At 37.4% G+C, this 19,662-nt stretch overlaps 1 protein-coding gene across 4 annotated transcripts in view; it reads right to left on the bottom strand.

The window, feature by feature from the left end:
- Positions 1 to 19,662, bottom strand: part of pdlim5a (PDZ and LIM domain 5a) — a 62,528-nt gene that overhangs the window by 4,728 nt on the left and 38,138 nt on the right. Inside the window, exons 5-12 of one of the 4 annotated variants that reach the window (XM_005722068.1) lie at positions 18,281 to 18,306; positions 16,270 to 16,290; positions 16,148 to 16,165; positions 15,610 to 15,782; positions 15,464 to 15,500; positions 5,809 to 5,891; positions 3,642 to 3,837; positions 1,091 to 1,271 (exon numbers count right to left, since the gene is read on the bottom strand). In XM_005722068.1, the coding sequence (XP_005722125.1) occupies positions 1,091 to 1,271; positions 3,642 to 3,837; positions 5,809 to 5,891; positions 15,464 to 15,500; positions 15,610 to 15,782; positions 16,148 to 16,165; positions 16,270 to 16,290; positions 18,281 to 18,306 (735 nt within the window). The remainder of the gene's footprint in view (positions 1 to 1,090; positions 1,272 to 3,641; positions 3,838 to 5,808; positions 5,892 to 15,463; positions 15,501 to 15,609; positions 15,783 to 16,147; positions 16,166 to 16,269; positions 16,291 to 18,280; positions 18,307 to 19,662) is intronic. The other 3 variants (XM_005722069.1, XM_005722070.1, XM_005722067.1) reach the window with 3 other exon arrangements.

Here is a 19,662-nt window from a genome sequence, read left to right as displayed (position 1 = left end):
CTCATGTCCCAACGAGCAGGACGTTTACATTACACACAGTATCTACAGTAAATATCTGCATGAATATAGATTTCATGTTTTAGAGCTACTAACCATGTTTATACAGTGTTGGATGACAATTTCGTTACTGCAGACAGTAAACATTCTTTTGTCTTAGCAAAAAAATATATACATAAGAAAGTAACATAAAAACATATTTGAACAAAATGAAGATGAAATGTGTGACAAGCTTCCATGAAATGGATCAGGTGAGTGTTCTCTCCAAATATACACATCAAGACCAATGGACTCATTACTAACTTTATCTTAATGATTACAATAGTGTGCAAAAAACCCAACCCACGCATCATGTCTTTATGTTAGCTTAACAGGACCCAAACCTTGCAGTTATTTCAAATCTAAATACATAATAGTTCTCCAGGCTTTCTGAAAGTCTCTCAAAGGTTTCTGTTGAACATTGGCTGCTTTTTCACTTATTTTCAGCCCAGTCCTCAGATGTTACCATTTTCAGGGCAATGTTTCTGTCTATATTTGTGTCTTTTGTTTGTTGCTTGAACAACTTAACACCAAACAATGACTCCTTCAAACATACAAATGCCACAAAACTCTAGGAATGAGCCACAGGTATGTACATAATACATAATTTGCTTTGTAGTTGACTCTATGAAATATGATAATACAGTTTAACCGACACAAAATAAAAATTTTGTACCAACAAGGTGGTTCCTAAAATGTCTGGTTTATCTTGTATACCTTAATCTTTGACTTGACATATCTCAGTATGATGTGCAGTTTATCCTTAAAAAACAGAGGAAACTGGACAATGTGGAGAAAAAGAAAAAGTGGCAGTGTAATTCATAGTGGAGGCTCAGTCACAGTTGAGGCAGCATTTTACCCAGTAATGTTGGGCGGATTGGACGATAATCTTATAAATGGAGCTAACATCTAAAGCAGAGCCTTACAAGAAAAGCTGCCTAAAGAGATTTCAGACTGCGCTGAAGAATAAAGCTGGTCATACCAAATATTGATGTTCAAACCTATTGGAACTAAACTGTTGCGTCTTTACTGCTCCCTTCTTTTTTAAACTCACCCCTAGTATCTTAGACTGGCAGCGGCTGCATGTTGGAGCAAAGAAGTCTTCATAGCAGTGTTCACAGTAGACCGATCCCCGTTCTTCAACAAAGCCTATATCTGCCAGGGATGTTCGGCAGTGTGCACAGTTAAATTCTTCCTTGTGCCATGATTTCCCCATTGCTACCAAAAAAGGTCCTCTGGGGAAAAAACACACACAAAAAACCCGCTGAAAAAATGTACAAAAAGTAAACCAATACTCAATTCAGCTTAATATTCTGATATACTCGTCATTTTACTTCCTTTTTTTATACTTTGATAGTTTTAGATGAATAGATGAATGTGCTATTTAATAAGAATTATTAGAATATTTGATGACTTCCAGTATAGTAATGCATTTACTAAAGTTGACTGCCTTTTTTGATCAATAATTACCCTAAAATAACTGAAAACATCTAAGCAATTAAAGGATAGTTAAAACTGACGATTGAATTTCTGTTGATCAACAAACTGATTTTCTGGTATTCAGTTCAAATCACAAAAAAATGCTGCAAAAATGAGAAACACATTTAAAAATTTGAGAACTGCAGCTATTGCGCCTGCTTCCCTACTTTTGCTCCTTGGCTGTGTCCACTCTGATGATTAGTTAAAGTGGGAAGACAACAGAGGCTAATTTACTCCACACAATAGCTGGGCTTATCTGAGCTTATCGTGACAGTGGCCCTGGCTGGCAGTCATTAGCATGAGAGCAACCTTATCCTAATGATATGTTAGGTGGTACAATCTGGGAGATAACATGAGTCAGGGCAGTAAGTTACCGGACAAGAAGTGAGGTCGACAGGAGAAGAATTTCAGGAAATTATTCCTCAGTGATCTGCTCTTTTGTGCCATTCTGGCTGGACCTTAACAGCTTTTAATAACTTTTTATAGTTCAAATGCAAGTTTTCAGGCACTTTGTACAGCTGGAAAATCCAATTCATTTTCTTAATTACCTCATAAAAGCCATTCTGGCAGTTATGCTAGTTATGCTCCATTAATAAAATCTTACTCCTCTTCCAAGACATAACATCTTGGTCTGATCTCTAAGTATAAGCAAAATATTTATCTGAGCACAGAAACATGTCCTAAACACACTTCTATGAGAAGTCATTGATTACATTCCCAGTTCTTAATATTAAACATAACTGAAACTGACAAATTGACACAACAGAGGGCAGATGTGGTGTAACTGCATGAGTTTTTAATGAGATTGTCTGCGTATAACATTATTCTGCTCTTTTATCAGCGGCAGGTGCAACTTAATTCTCCTATCCGTTATCCACGCCGCAATCAAATGTCGTTCTACAGTTTCATACACAGATTGTTTACTCGAGATGGTTTCAGGTTAATTATTTTAAGAGCCTAGCTGTGGTGCTGAATAATTAAGGAGCAGACATATTTCCATTCTCATTTTTAATTTGAGTATAATTTGATGTGGGTGCAGCCAAGCTGAGATCAATTCTCTTTTGACTGTCCTTGTGCAAGAAGTATAAAGGCACGGCATGATGGAACCGAACACCTTTCTCTCACAGTTTTCATTATAAATGGCCATGACTGCCCCCTCCATACCTGCTGACACTACAGACCACTACTAAGATAGTTGATATTACAAGGATTATGCGATTCAGTGTGTCAATGTGTGGCTTTTATTTAAACTGTGAAGCATTTTGTCTATTATTATTACTATTAGTAGTAGTATATTAGAGCACGACTGATATAGGCATTTTAAGACAGATACCAATACTTGTCATTGAAAATGTTGATATTTTTTTCTTTCAGAGACATGAAACATAAGCACATTTACCTAACATTTGTTATGTGTCTATTTATGAGTCCTTACTAAGATATCACAATACAGTTTAAAAATAATCTTGTTTTAGTGTCACAGCAACCCAAGGCTTACTAGTTGACAGCAAGCCCACTCAGCTGGTTGGTGTGTTTGTGCCATTATTGGCTGATTTAAAAATCTAATATTCTGAAATATTGACTGCAATATACTTTTCTTTCAAAAACACAAACCATAAATATAACATTCGTTATGTGTAGTTATTTATTTACTTCTTCACATCCTGCAAAACGCTATTCGGATCAGCAGTTTGGACACTAGTGGACGTCATAAATGCTGATACTGCTAAATTGCTAAATATCAGTCCAGCCAAGCTCAAACAGATACATCTGTCAGGTTCCATTTCCTATACTGTGACTGGACAAGGTGAATGCCAATATTTTCAAATACATATCAAACATAACTTTACATATCTTGTGTAACTAGAGACCTAGACTTTCTTATAAAATTAATGGTTTTTAGCTGCTTTGATATTTTGACACAAGTATACTATTAAAAACAGATCTGAATGCTCGATTAAAAACAAAATGTCCAAATTACACGGGATGTTATAAAGCCTTTAAGGGGCTCTCTGAGGTGCCTGGTTAAAACAGGAAGAAAAACTGATCTATAAAAATACATTTTTTAAGTCTGATTTTAAGCTGATAGTTGATATCTAATATCAGCCATGTTGTTTGCCCCTCACCTGATCACCATGTTGCAGTGGGCACACATTGGCGTACGAGTGCCAGCAGGAATATGTTCTGCCATCTGTACCAGGGTGTCCTCATCTTTAGGGTGGGGCTGAGGAACAGGTCGGGCCGGAGCAGGACCCCGTGGGACACTGGCACTGCCGTTACCCTTCATGCCAAAAGATGGCGTAATCAAACCAGTCTGTGGACCTACAGAAGGTGGAAGAAAAATAAAAAGATGTACCACTCACATTCTCCCAAAAGACCACTCACATTCTCACAGAGAGTGTTTGTATTTGTGTAACTATGTTTTCTTGCCACATTTGCTAGCCATTTGACCTCTACCCTCTATGACTATACACCCAGCAGGTGTCATGGTCATGCATGCAGCAGGCTGTCTGCTGTTGTCATAGCCAGGGATTTACCACATCAATCTTCAGCTGCACACAGAATTTTTCAGCTTGGAACACATTCCTATGTTGCATGTGTATTCATGCATATGACCAAACACACATAGACACATAAAGACCACCAAGACATACCCTCTACTAAAAACCCAGACACCTGACTAAACACATAGCCCATTCTTTGATCTCCACACTATGGAAAGGGTAGTGTTTTTGTGTGCTGGTGAAAGAAAGACTACATATGGCGATCGGCTTTACCATTGCATGCCATGTTTAAAGCTGTCATTAACTTTTAATAATGGTGTATGTGTAAGTTCATAGAAACAAACAAACAGTGGGCTTATGTTAAATGTGTTAACCTACAAAGCTAAAAGTTAGATATGAAAGCTTCCTCGATAGAATGCTGAGCGATCAAAAGGGCTCAAATAGTTTAGGGGAGGGTGGGCAGGTAAGCAGAGGATGCAGGCGACTGCATCATGTGTTTTCAAATTTTAACAGTGACAGCATTGTTTTACAAGGCCTGGTTTCTTTCACTGCAGCTCAGAAGTCAAAATGGGCCAGTGGCCAAATGCTGCTGGGAGTGCTGCTGGGAGTGCTATATGGCCAGCAGTATATTTTCATGATCCTGGGTTGTTGGGAAAATGACCGCATTTACAATTTTGGGGGCAGTTACATCAGATTGAGAAGCGGAGAGGACTTGTGTCAGATCAGAAGCTGCAGCCTGAAGAGTGGTTTGTGTTCAATGAGATTTGATAAGGTTTGTTTACAAACAAATAGATTAGCATATAAAAAAGCTATGTGAATGTAGATAATAACCAATAATATATAAAACAGACATTCACTTTCAGAATGTATTAATGGAGTGCTGATTGGATATGGACATTATGCTGCAGCTCAGTGCCTCGCTTTTAAAGCTTTCCACCACTCCCGGCAGGTCTCTTCAATAAATATTATCTTTCTGACAGAGTAGAAATGCTACACATGTGACTAAGCAAGGCACCACATGCAGCACGGGCCTTCTCTCCTTCTTAATGGTGTTCCACAGAGCAATAACAGCTGAAAAGGAAAAGAAAGTCTGCACTGACCTATTTCACAACATATGTCATGCTTTAACCATGGAAAATAAGTCTCTTTACCCTTTCTAACTGGCTGTAACAACATTTTATCCAACAGTCGTAAATCAGTTTCACACCAAGCCAGAATTGGGAACCTAACGTTTTGGGTTTTTTTGTATGTGAGGATAAATAACACCTTTTTTTTTAACTGTGGGGGTGATATATGAATCAATCAAAATGCACACTTAAAAGAAGATTTAGCTTAATTCATAAATGCAAGTTTATTTTTAGAAGTCTGTGGAGGGAAGTCTACATTCTGGGTATGCATGCATTCACCGTGACTTATGCTAAGAAAACAGCTTAGTTTCATTACACTTAGCTAGTTAATTCAGTGAGAAAATATAACTCGACAGAAACAACTCACACACATTCACACAATATATCCCTGTTTGAATTTGGCAGTGAGTTCATGCAGCCTTGGCAAGATGAGCAAAATTTAGCAAGATTTACGTACACAATATCATGTATATACTGTATGTGTTAATAGTTTAAGTCAGTAAACAAGAGCCTGCTGTGTCTTGGTCCAAGTGCATACATTGTATTCTTTTTAAAGGATGTAAAACTGATTTTAAGAAATTGTGACTGTGATTGTGATTGAGTGGAAAGTTAGGATTAGCTGCTATCATATGAATGCAAGCAAGAACACACACAGTGTTTACCATAGGTTGTTGCAGGTCCTTTGATCATAGTCTTAACAACTGCAGACTCATGGCTGTTGAGTTCGGGTTCCACATATTCCTCACTGTGCAGGACAACACAACAGAAACACAACATTAAAATTGCTTAATGAGATTTGTAATCAAATGTATGACTTAATGCTAGAATCCACTGTCCCCGATAGAGCTCAAACAATATATTGGCCAATTTCAGCCATTCATAACAGCTGATAGTAAAGAGGTGACAGGAGAAACACCTTTGCAAAATTTGTCCACAAGACAGCACTCTTTAACTTCTCTGTTGACAACACGTTTGGAATACCACAAACTAAACAACCAGTTCATCCAAGCAGAGTGTGGCAGAGTGGAAATCAGTTATCCAAAGTTGTTTGCTTAGCTTTTGCAAATATGAAAGATTAAAATTCATATATGTAATTTTTTAATTAAAATGAGAAATATCGGTATCGTTATCAGTCTTAGAAATCCTTGATCAGGCTCTAGTCCCTACATATCAGATGTTCAGAAAACACATTGCCAAAATTACCTATGCCCAAATACAGATGTCAGTTTTTTAGTGAGCTCACCCCAAAAATAAAAAGCTGAATGTCATGAAATTTGTGCTATAAGTAGAGCATGGGCAAAGGATGAACTCATTAAATTTTGGTGTAGATCCAGCTAACCAGGCCTTCTACTGGTTTCTATTTTCATCCGTCTCACTCATCACTCAGGGTGATGGCTCATACGGCAGTAATGGTAGCAGATTCTGTTTACATATGTGCAGTATAGTATATATCTTAGTTATTATTTTATTATCTTTGCAAAATACCTTTCATAACTCATTGTAATCATATCCCACTAAGGAGGCAAGAAGGAAAACAGGGAAAAAAACACCAATTTTCTTAAGTTCTTCTCAAAATACACTCAGATACACTCCAGACTACCTATCTGCTGACAGATGGAGAGATGGTATGGTACCAACCAAAACACAGAATGCAACTATAGCCAAAACAGTGCAGTATGCACCTTCACTGTACACGTGCTCCTTGTGAATCCAGTACACACTAAAAGTTACCCATGTGCCACATTCATAGGAGAACTCAGCCCAGGCTGCAGGAATGATGACAGAGAGGAGACAAGTAGGACTGAACAGCAGTAATATTACAGCACACCTAATCAAAGGTGATGCCAGAGGAAGAATTTCAGTGATTAAAGACACTTAACAGACTACAGCTGAGTAAAAAACATAATAATAAGATAATGTATTATAAAAAAGAGCTCATTTCACATCAACTGTGGATTGATGCCAGACTACATGAATTAAAGACCATATAGTGCCGAATGTGAACACATAAATTACACTATATTCACTGATTAATTTCTATATTATTCTAGCAAATGTACACAAAGGTGCATGTTACCACTGTTGCTTTTCTTCTATAATGGGTCAATAGTGGTTTCTTAATGGGTCTGGAAACTTCTTTGCAGTCATATAAAACCAATCTAAGCCAACTAAAACTGCATTACTATGGATTCATTGGTCGATTCTCATGGTCTCCCAAGAAATACAACTACATTTTAAACGCAGGTCAAAGGATAAGTAACTCTGTACTAAGATTTAATGGTTATTGTGTCAAATGAAGCCCAACCACTAATTCATGTGATGAAATCATGGGTCATAGGATTTGAGGCACTTTACAGCTCATCACACAAGATGGATAAATTGACCTGAGCACATTATATGATTTCATATGGTTCTTCTTCCATATCTGATGAAGATGACTGTAGCACAGGGTGATGCATTTTATCTTTAAAGGAATCCAAATATATCTGACACTGATTTGTGTATTTTATGGTTTCAAAAGTAAAAATGTAAGGCTCCTATTTTCTGAGGGTAATAACTTCAGTTCATCTCTCATGAGTTAAATGTTTTGATGTAATGCAGACCTGTAGGCAACACCTTCTTCTGTCTTCACCCTTGAGGTAAAGGAAATTTTCTTTTCTTTTTTAAATAGTTGTCTCTAGTTGTCTGTCAACTCTTTGAAGCATTCCTTCAAATCACATGCCATTTTAATTACACAAATGACAAATAAACTATAAAAACAAGAGAGGAAATCAACTTTGAAAAACCTTTAATGTTTTTACCTGATTTTGGCCAGCTATGAAATATTTTTGCCAGTTTGCATGTACCAAAGATTTGTCCAATTATCATGGTGGAAAAGCACAAAATATCTCCGTCCTTTAATTAAATGTAACCCCAAGGTCTCAAACTTTCCTCTGCAAAATGAATAACCTCTCTATAACATCAAGTGTGTGTGTGTGTGTGTGTGTGTGTGTGTGTGTGTGTGTGTTTAAGTATGCGCATACTCTTGAGCACCAACTGAGTAACCTGGGTGGGCCAACAATCTCTCCCCAGACATATTACAACCATAATGCATAGTTGCAGTTGATGCCAACAGTTGGATCACTGCTGTCTTCCCCTTGTGCCTGGCAGTTAGAGGACTCATGGGAGACACATGTTATGGCAACTGCAGTCATAGTTACGATAAGTTGTGCCTGTATGTTTTGTATGAACAAGAACTAGAGAATGAAAGAGAGGAAAGTACAGTGAGAATCAAAGAGACAGAAACTAGTGAAAGGATTGTGTAGCTTATTTAGAGCCATTCAAAGCATTACATTATATATACAGATTGGGGATTTACCATAGCACTATTCAAACTTTCTAAATGAGTGCTTAACATAACTCTGGAATACAGTAGGTGTATTCTAGAAGGGCCTCCTCTTCAGTAACACTCCTCGTAAGAAAAAAATAAAACAAATAAAAGTAATAATTACAGCTTAAAAGTGGTATAACTGAAACAGAAGTTAAATGGCTGTCAAAAATGACAATCGACCTGTTACGTTTACAACAAACATGCTTCATTTGCTGTTGTAAAACTGTAAAAATGTACAATATGGAAATGTGAGTATTAAATTTGTTTCTTAAATATATCTTAAATACATTGTGTCTCAACCTGAAATGGGAATAATCATAGAGGCAACTGTGAGGCTTCTCTCCAGATCTTCTAAAACATTCTACGTGACACCAATGCTCTCCTATTTACACTGGCTCCCTATAAAATTTAGGGTTTAGTTTAAGCGTTTGGTGATCACTTTTAGAGCGTTTCATGGTCAGATGGCGGCTCCCTGTATTAATGAAAATTCACATGTAAACACTGCGTGTCTGAAATCAACTGATGAATGCTTGCTTGTGGCATGTGCAGTGCTTTTGAGGTCTAGCTCCCAACTTGTGGTACTCGCTCCTAACTGATACTGTTAGGATGAAGCTTAACACACACCTGTAGAGGATTGCTTTTATTTAGATGTGTCCATTTGTAGCATTTTTATTGTTGTATTGTAAAGCACTTTGTCACTTTTGGCTTACTTAGTTACTGATTCATATATACATATATATACATACTGACAAAATCTACACACACAGTCTCCAATGTGTGATAAATACATCCAGTGGACTGTTGTGTTAGCATTGATTCCAGCCAATCAGCCTGCAGACAGCACAGTCCTAATCTAAGTATTCTCTGTAAGAAAGAGACTTCAGGGCTACATACAATCTTTCTTCATTCTCATTATCAGCTTACCTTTTTGTATATCATATGTCTGACAGTAGGAGCCATGGCTATTCACACTAACTTCTTACATCTATAGGCAGAGACAAAACTGAAAGTATCCTGAAACTATCCATTGCAGACAAAGTGCTGACAGTGTCAACTAGCTGGATTTGTACTGCCATTTTTACTAAAGCAGGGGAACAAGTACACTAGAAAGCATCTTTGTGATCGGGTCACAGCAGCCACAATAGCAATGAGTTCTCAAACCACTCCTATTTTGGAACATACCATTTGCTGATAAACTGAATAATTATACCATACCTCATATAGGTAGTTTCCAACACCTTATTAATAAAAGAGAAATTTAGGACATCTGTAAAGTTCCTTCGAGCATCTTGTGCACATTTGTGCACTGTCTATTTTTCAGAAATAGATGTTTTTAAAACTACCAAAGTCCTGAGAACAGTTTTTGTAGTAGTTCCTTCTACAGTAGGTAGCAGTACAGTTAAAAAGCGTATTTCCCTGTGTTGCCATGATAACAATATTCACAGTCTTTCTCTCTGCATAGCAACAGAAACAAAAAGCATCAGCAGGCATCAGCTTATCAAGCAAGCAAGAAAAAAAATTTTCAGGAAAGACCTTTTCCTCATCATGCTATTAGGCTAATAAACTACGATTAAAGACCACAGTGCCATCTATTTAAATTATCTTGGCCAACAAGCTAACAACATTTATTCATATTAGCTACAGTAATTTGCTAACAACAGGTGACAAATAGAGCAGGAAATAAGATGCTCCCCAGCGTTTCATTCATTAGAACCAGTTACATTGAAGCTCATTAATATTCTCTACCAATCAGTCCAATTACATGTAACTTTATTGTATTTTGTAAGACTGTGATTAGTTTTATGGAGAGCTCTGCTGTTTGTTTCTGATTCGGCAGTAGCCACTTAGATTGCTGACCATCTGGACATACTTGGCCACATATGAACCTTGTCAATTGTCAGGGATAATTAAAGAGGCTCGGGATTTTCATTCTGTCATCTGATCTATTTTGTATTGTACTCTTTATATACATTGATAAATATACATTTATTTATGCCTTGTCAGTGGTCCTAATCTGTTTCACCGCTGCTGCTCCTGTGGTTGTCTTATCTGAAGTTTATTTTCTACCTAATAATGACATTTCTTGTTTGATGCTATTAAGAGATAATGAAAAAAATAGAGAAGATTTTACATATGTAAGGTAACCCCTTGTGTACTGTAGTGCCAACAAGAGTTTGTATTATGCATCGCATAAATGTGTTGGTTTAATTTAAATACTGAACAAATGGTCCATTTACATAGCTGACTGCTGTCCAGGAGCTCTCTCCACCACGCAACAGATGGTCTATAATTTAGCGCTGTTATATTCTTTGGATCAAATTTGATTTTCACGCACTGTTTCAACCATGCGCTTCTATTCACACTCACGCAGTGACAGAGACGTCTATCCATCGTAGACACCCACTCAAGCTCCCTCGTGCAAATGCACACGCACCGTTCGTGCTTCACGGTTTTACTGTGTGCAGTTGTGTCCACCAACCAATGACTGATCTCTGTGAGATGCTGCCAAGCTATTTCATAGTGACCACAGAATGTCATAGTTGGTATGAACTGTCGCTGCACAGACATATGGACCATGTCCTTTGGCGCGGGCATGCTTTGAATAAACATGGCTTGTTCACTGTTGACAGCAGCTATTGAACCACATGGTCCGTGAATCCGAGGCCTTGTTTATGCTGTGAGTTGAAAATAACGAAACTATTTGTTATACTGGTGAAATGGTGTTATAATGAGCAATGCAATAACTAATAAAATGCAACCCATCCAAAAAACATCTTCGATACAGCTTTATATATGTATCTATTTACATGCTATTGTTGCAAAGTTGCAAGCATAATAAACATGTTGTAAGAGCATTCGCTCAAAGTTTTACTTACAGTCTGTTATGTCTACCTTTTGTTCTATACCAGGTCCAACTCACAGACACGATAGCTTTTCTTCCTTAAGCATTTTGCAGTGAAACTAACATAACAGCTGAGCAGGACATTAAATAAAGTACTGAGATGCTGCCTTCTCACAAGATACTTTGTTCTGCCCTGGTTGAAACAGGAAAGGCAAAGGACCAAAGAAAACAGAAAGAGACAAAAAACAAAGAGTGGAGCAAAGGAACAAATGAGAAGTTTCCATCATATAAATACATTGTAGTGCCCCTGTGTTGAGATGGAAGCAAGGTCAGACTGAGTTGAAGCAGTAGAGTTAAACAGTAGCAGGAATATTACTGTGCGCCTACTGGACAGCATTTTCTGAGTCAGTGCTACCCTCTGGTGGCAACACAGGAAATATGTTGGTCCAGATCCCAAAAAAAGTCCAGAGCTTACAGTCGATTTTTAGTATTTTATACACACACACACACACACACACACACACAGAGACAGAGAGAGAGAGAGAGAGAGAGAGAGAGAGAGAGAGAGAGAGAGAGAGAAATGTAAAATTCCTTAATGTGTGCAACAAAGCAATGAGCAGGTGAAAGAGTCTTAAGTAGCAGGAGTATGAATAAAAACAGAGTTTTGAGAAAGGTGTTATTTGGCTCTTGTGCACTGGCAGATAAGAGATAGCAGAAAATAATGTGTTTGGGTTCAAGAGTTTTGGCATGCTCTAAATTACATGATGTCAAGAGAACTGCAAAAAAAAAATTAACATAATGTGGTTTATCTGGATTGTATTACTGTGTTTATGTGTGTGAAATTATTGTGAGGACAGAAAATTGACATGCCACCATGCTTGTGGGGACCAACATTCACTTATGGGGACAAAATACCAGGGAAGCTATGGAAAGCATTATGTCAATTAGATGTCTTCACTAAAACATGAAAACAAGTGTGTGTGTGTGTGTGTGTGTGTGTGTGTGTGTGTGTGTGTGTGTGTGTGCGCGCGCGCGTGTTTTTAAAATTTTTATTCCATCTTCATTGAAGGTGACTACAGTTTCACTATTAAAAGTGGAAAGTTCTACATGAGCCTCCTGCCTCCCCACCACAAACAGATTCAATAAGACAGCTAAAACAGGAAAGAGCAACAGAATTCAGAATGGTGAGAACAAACAAAAAGACACCAGAAACAGAGAAACAGGAAACAAGAAAAAAACTCAACAAATTTATTAGCCTATTAGCTACAATGTAGAATTTTTAAACAACCTTCAAGCACAGAAAATAAATAGCAGACTTCAGCATTCTTCAAAATTGTGCTTTTCTACACAGGAAAAAAACTGATTACATTCAGAACTTGCACTAAGTAAACATAGGGATGAAATATATGTTAAGGCACTGGAGGAATATGTCACATACAAAGGTCTTAAAATAGTATTTATAAAGTCACTTTGTACAACCTCATTCCTGGCCTGCTTCTTACTTGCTCGTACCTTAAAGAAAACAAATTTTTAAACCAGACTGGACTGTTTATTTTATACCAGCAGCATGACATGTACGGTTAAGTCTTAATTTGTTGGACAAAGACAGTTTTTCCTCTCTAAAACAACAATTGTGATTTATCAAACAATCAAGATGAAGATTGAGGTTGAGACTTTCAGCTTTAATTTGAGGGATTTATAAAATTATTTGAATGAAACATTTAGTTAGTAGGATTACATAAACCCCTGTTTCCACCAACCAATTTCTCTGCCTTGAGAAATTCTTTGGTTGCTTTTGCAGTATTCTTTGGGTCATTATCCATTTGCACTGTGAAGCACCATCTGATCAGTTTTGCAGCATTTGTCTGAATCTGAGCAGAGTATAGCCATGTACACTTAACAATTCATCCTGCTACTTCTATCAGCACTCACAATAAAACATAGTGGGCTGGTTTAACTGGCAGCCATACCTACCCATACCATACCATTGCATCCACCAATTCAATTCTTTGAATCTAATGAATATTTTGTCATGAACTAACACAGAAACAGGTTTCATAAGTCAGTCAACTGCCCAAATTCATTAGAGTCACTGAAAATGGAGCACTGTGTATAAGAAAACGTGTATTTCAGTTAAGTCAACACTTTTGTTAACCCTCTGATTTAAAACTTAATATCTGCACTTTGATTATATCCAGACTATTTGATTTTAAAATGCATTTTGGTGATGTGCAGTGACAAAAACCACAAAAACTTGCCTCTGCCTTTGTCCAGCAAATTCTGGACCTGACTGTAAGGTATTGGTTCATACTGTACATACATGCACTACAAGTTGAAATGTATTTTTTTCTGTTTATGAAATCATTCAGCAGACACAATAGATGTAAACAAGCTTCTGACTCTTAAAGAAGTGTCCTCTGTAACATACATTTATGCAAAAAGTGACATACCAAATACAGTCTACACATACTCATCCAGACCTTATTCAGATTTATCCAGAAGTGATTTTTCAGCGATTTTTTTTTTGTCTTTTATGTCTTAAAGTGAATGTAAACTAAAAGATTCATAAAGACTGTCTTTACAATTTTCAGTATGCAAACTCAGGATGCTTTCCTTGTCTCATAACCATGTGTTGCCTTTATCACAGCTAAAAGAGTATCGAGGGACAGCTGTATACACTTAATATGTTGAGATTGCTTGTATACACCTGTGTGCAGTATTTTAGTATTCATATTGGAAGTTCTGGATTTCTCAACTTTTATCTCTGCAACAATGGAAGATGACACCACACATTACCACAAATGGGCTTAACTAAAATTGTATATACTCCTCCTCCAGGATTCTAGGTGTGCACTTACTGTAATTCATCCATCTATAACTACAGGGTTGGAATCAGTGGAGTGGGCTAAGCACATAAGCAACACGCAATAAACAGTCTAAAAGGGTCCAGCACATTGCAAACTGTAAAGGACAAGCCCACACACACACACACACTCAAACGCACACACTGACACACATACAGACACAATAAAACTCCCAATGTTCACGAGCATGCTCTCACTCCAGCATTATTTCCTTTACTTATTTTAATCTCACTGATCCACAATCATATATTCCTTCAGCACCTTAGCGATACATTTTGTACACAGTGAGACAGCCAATCACACACACAGGCACACAGACACATACACAAAGTCTACTGGACATTGAGGGTGCGAGCAGACACTCCGTGGTGCCAGTCTCTCAGCTCGTTGTACTTGGGGCCAATCACCAACCGAGTGGTCTTGTTCACTCTGCCATCCAGCACAAGTAAGAAGAAGAAAGAAGAAGAAGCAGAAAAGGACACCAGAAGAGACATAAAAGAATGATTTAGGAAGAATAGGAATGTTGCCCTACAATCTCCATTAAGATGTGGTAAAAGCAATTGTATAATTGATATGGGAAGTACTGATCTTTACCATGTCCACTGAATCATGGCCATTAGTATGAATTGAATGGATCAAACCACACAGCTACATTCACATTCAAAATTATCTGTATGTTAGCACGAGTGATGTCAGACACGCAGTAACTCCACAAACCACCAAGAGCAAGAGACAACCAATGGACAACCAACGGCGAGAATAAGGCCACAATGCAGTCATGGTTGCAGCACATCATGCAGCACAGCAAACCCGTCACATCCACAAACGACAATGACTAATAGAAAAAAACAAACCAAAACACTCATTTACACCTTAACTGGTAAATACACAGAGCAAGACTCTTAACTGCTGACATGCTCCAAAACAGCCTTGAGTAGCATTAGAGAAGAATGTAATGAGAATGGCTTTCTGAGCTTTCGGAGCTCAGAAAGCCATTCAGAATTGTGAAGTGCAGTACTCAGAGGTCTGGCTTTTGACTTAATGAATAAAATGTGATCCTTCCTCTGCTGTCTAGACAGGAAGAACCCACACAGCATCAGTGTGATTGCCACAAAGATTCAGAGTGAGAATCCCTGTTTGCTCCATAAAAGTGACTTTTATGTTAGCGACATCCAGCTAACTCCACACAATCAATGACAATAAAAAGTCAAATTTGAGCATTTTCATTGCCATGCACTTACTTTGTCTTCTTGGCTGTGTCAGCTTCTTCATTTTGAACTGCAAGGGCAATAACATTAGACAAAGCATCACAATTATTAAGTTTGGTCAACAGTTTATATGCACTAATATTACTAATATTACTACTATACTGTAGTCAGGAGCATACCATTCTCAGTGCCAGTGATCTGAGCCAGAATCCTGAAAGATCTGGATTGGGTGGTGCCAGTACGTGGGCGCCAGTCCTCGGTGTCCTCCATTATGCGCTTTCTGCTGGCATCAGCGTGACTGGGAACATGGTAAAAATGGATGTCTGTATCCACAACATGTTTCCTAGGTACTCTGAGATAGGATAGGAAACAAGAGGATGCATGGGATCAGTAGATATACCTCCCATATAACTAAAGTAACAGAGATGGTGATTAATAACAGTGAGCTGGACACCACAACGTGTTATGATGTAAAAGCATATTAGATTTTTTTAGATTTTTAAGAGGTTACCTAGATGACTTTAAATTAATATACAACGCACATTTTGAGGTTATTATACAAAATAATGAACAATCAAACTGTTAGATAATTAGAGGTATGTGAAATGAAAGTGTGCCACACTGTAAATATGTAAATGGGCGCTAATTAGGCAAGGGCGAAGAGATCACACCGCAATCTGTTAAATGAATTTGGTGGCAAAGACACCAATAAAATACCTTGGTGGCAGGGGTTTTCTTTTAAACAAACAAGACAGAATAGAAATGAAAATAAACAAAATAAACGCACAATAATATAAAATATCTGTGCTGAGAATGAATGGATTTGTGAAAAGACTTACTTTAAAATACTTTGAGGTCCACTATAGTGGAAGTAAAGAAAGAAGACAGAGACAGAAATTGATTTACTCGTGATGAAAACTTTTATGGAAATCTTAGTGACTGGAGTGGAAAAAAAAAAAAAAAGATTCATAGACCACATCTACCAGTGCACGTACAACACAAAGCCAACAGAAGGAATTAACCAAAACAGGCTGGGTCTCTTTTCAGCCACATGGTGGTGTCACTGAACCGCATACAAAACAGTAGAGCAACACTTAATTTAAAACAGTTTGAAAAGTTGTGGTTTTATTCAAATCAAAGTGAGGAACATGCACATTTGAAACATAAAACTCATGAAGACTAAATTACTTTTGGTCTTTACGTGTCTGTATGAACAGTACATGCATGCACAGCCACAACACACACACACACACACACACACACGCACACACGCACACAGACACACACACATGGAAACAACGATTTTTTTCAGGCTCTGCTGTCAATAAATCACCTATAAATCCACTTCCACTAACAAACTCACCTAGCACATTCAATACAGACTGATTTATGAGTCTCTCAACACACTCTTGTTAAAGCAGCAGCTATGTGGGTGTGGCAGTGTTGACAGCTATGTGTTAGCCTGGTCACACACTTCCAGTACTGGGAGCATTTCATATTATATTCCCTGTGTGTGTGAGAGAATGTGTTTTGGATGCCACTCTGTCAGAATCAATAGTAGAGATTCATACTTCAGGGAAAATATAGTGTTCCCCCAGAAAAGTGCACCATAGTAAGTCTGATTTTAATTAGCTAAAGCATGTAGACCGCAGTGCTGCAGTTCTTGATTAATGTAAACCTGAAATTAGCCAAACTGAACAATAAACCATTTTTATTAGTAATCTTGGTAAAATACTATAAAAATGTCTTACTACTTACACATGGCTTTAATAATAAATAAGGAAAACGATTTATACTATAAGATCTTAAATAAAATGTAAACAGTGAACTATTGCAACATTTTCACATTGCATTATTAAAATGTAATGATAATAATTAAGATATATTGTTATAATAATAACGAATAAAAATAATAAATAAAATGTAAATTAAAAACAGAATGCAATAATTAAAAAATCCGCAGGTGAACTGCTGAATACAGAAAGAAACAATAAAAAAAGACATATATCTCATAGATATCTCGTTGATACTGATATCTTGTTGTTTTGTATATGCAGTATTTTGCAGACTTTTAAGTTTTCTATGTCATGTCTAAGCATTTTCAAGATGTAATAAGTGTAAAATGATACACAAAATGTAAAAAGCCTTTTATAATAAATACACAATGATTGAAGGAAATTTGGGGTCTGGGAAACCTGTGCACTATTAATGCATGGCAATATACAATTACACAGGTTTTTAGGCAACATATGCTGCAATTCATTCGTCTTTTAAAGAGAAGACCTTGCTTATTTCTGCAAGACAGCGCCAAACCACACTGCTTATGTTCTAACATGGTTCAATACTAAAGGAATAAGGGTGCTAAATTGTCTAAGCCTGTCAATAACTCTACACTTTTGGTGCATTATGAAAAAAAAGTGAAGGCTATGACTTCTGTCCTTTTCAACTTTTGTGTTGTCATTAATAAATAAATAAAGTGCATTCTTTTCTTCATTAGGTTTGGTACATTGCCAGAATGTTTTTTGGAAATTATATTGCAGGTAAGTAAACCCACATGGAAAAGATCTATATAAATCTAATAAAGTTTGTATCTGTCTTGTGTGAAACTTGTATGAAAAGCATACAAGTGAAAACAGATCTAATATACTTACTAAAACAATATATGAAAGTGGCCACTTTCATGAGTAAATCATATAAGCCTTATATGATTCACTATATGAAGTAGGCCACATCTGATGCAAGTCTTTTATATGTTTTTTCTATTTCTGTTCCATATGGGAATGCATGCACAGAGAAATCTGAACAGGTAACAAAGAAAAGTGGCCAGTTAAACATGCTTCAGAGACTAACTTTGTCACTTGACGAGATGCTGCTGTCTGGAAAGCAGAGAAAAAAGGATTGAAAGGGACTGACAGTGACACACACACATGATATATATAGATATATAGATATATAGATATATATATCGCCTAGTGTAAGTAAAGTAAGTAAATGTTGAACTTGTGCCCATCCCCTGTCCTAACCATAATTAATATTGTGGTTTACATTATTTGAGATCAGGGAGCCGCTGCAGTGCCTGATGTCCAAGGCCCATTGACTTTCTTATAGTATAACCCTGCTGGAAATGCCAGAACATTACTCACCCTGCTCGTTTTTGCCAACTCAATGCATTATTCTTACCCACTTAACTGCATCTGATTGTATATATTTGCAAAAAAGCACCCCTGGTGTATAATATGCAGTATACCTCAAATGGATTCACTTGAATATGAATACCTGAGTACTGAGATTCGTTGTTATTTATGACATGGGACCCCCTCCATCCAGGCACAATGCCGCATCATCTGTCACTGTCACTGCTTTTATTTGACTCACTTTCAAAGTGTGGTTACTTCAGATAGGGAGAGAGCTGGTCACATTCATAAGTGCACCGAGGCAATCTGTGAGCCTAAATGACAACAGCAGAGCACACATAGTTAGAGTTGAAGCCTTCGATTACCCCTGTGGGTGCCCTCGTAAGAAGGCTAACTGCTGCTCTGCTCTGCTCAGCACATTTCTTGTTCCTTCAAGAGCTCTCGTCTCTCGCTCATCTCATCTAAACAACCGGCGGCTCCTCTGTGACTCCCAGTGCCGCCATTCTCCTCCTCTCTTTCTGACACTGTACAATGCACAACACTTGGCCAAAAGGAAAATGGACAGAATTGAAGTGTCATAAAAAGCCCATTTATGTCCCAAATGTGTCTTCAAGGCAGAGAGCTTTGAGGTTTTTCTTTTTTTTTTTATTTCGGCACAACTGGCAAAGGGATGTTGATTGCTGTTTCTCAGTGCTTCCACCAGGGAGATGTGATGCCTTGCAAAATGACTGAAAAAAAAGTTTTTTAAGCAGACAGAGAGATGTTTGGAAGCTAGTGAAATTTCTCCCCAGTCAGGCATAACTAATGCTCAAACAGGAACTTTAGCTTTTTTGTTTCCATTTTGTTAGGATTCCTGTGATGCTCAAATACATTATTCTCACGCAAGCAGAGAAGGAGGATGGGTTTTAAATGCCATTCTCTGTAGCAGTCACCTTTGCAACCAGTGTTGGGTAAGTTACTTTAAATTAGTAACTTAGTTACATTACTAGTTACTTCTCTCAAAAGTAACTCAGTTACTTCAAGTTACTCGTTACTTTCAAAGTAACTAGTTACTAGGGAAAGTAACTTTGGTTTTACTCAGAATTCTTTCAAGTCAAG

The sequence above is a fragment of the Pundamilia nyererei genome, unplaced genomic scaffold (genome assembly GCF_000239375.1).
Source record: "Pundamilia nyererei isolate P.nyererei 1_Seehausen unplaced genomic scaffold, PunNye1.0 scaffold00006, whole genome shotgun sequence".
NCBI classification, from domain to species: domain Eukaryota; kingdom Metazoa; phylum Chordata; class Actinopteri; order Cichliformes; family Cichlidae; genus Pundamilia; species Pundamilia nyererei.
Note: the sequence above shows the minus strand (reverse complement) of the source record. Positions and strands in the feature narration are given on the sequence as shown.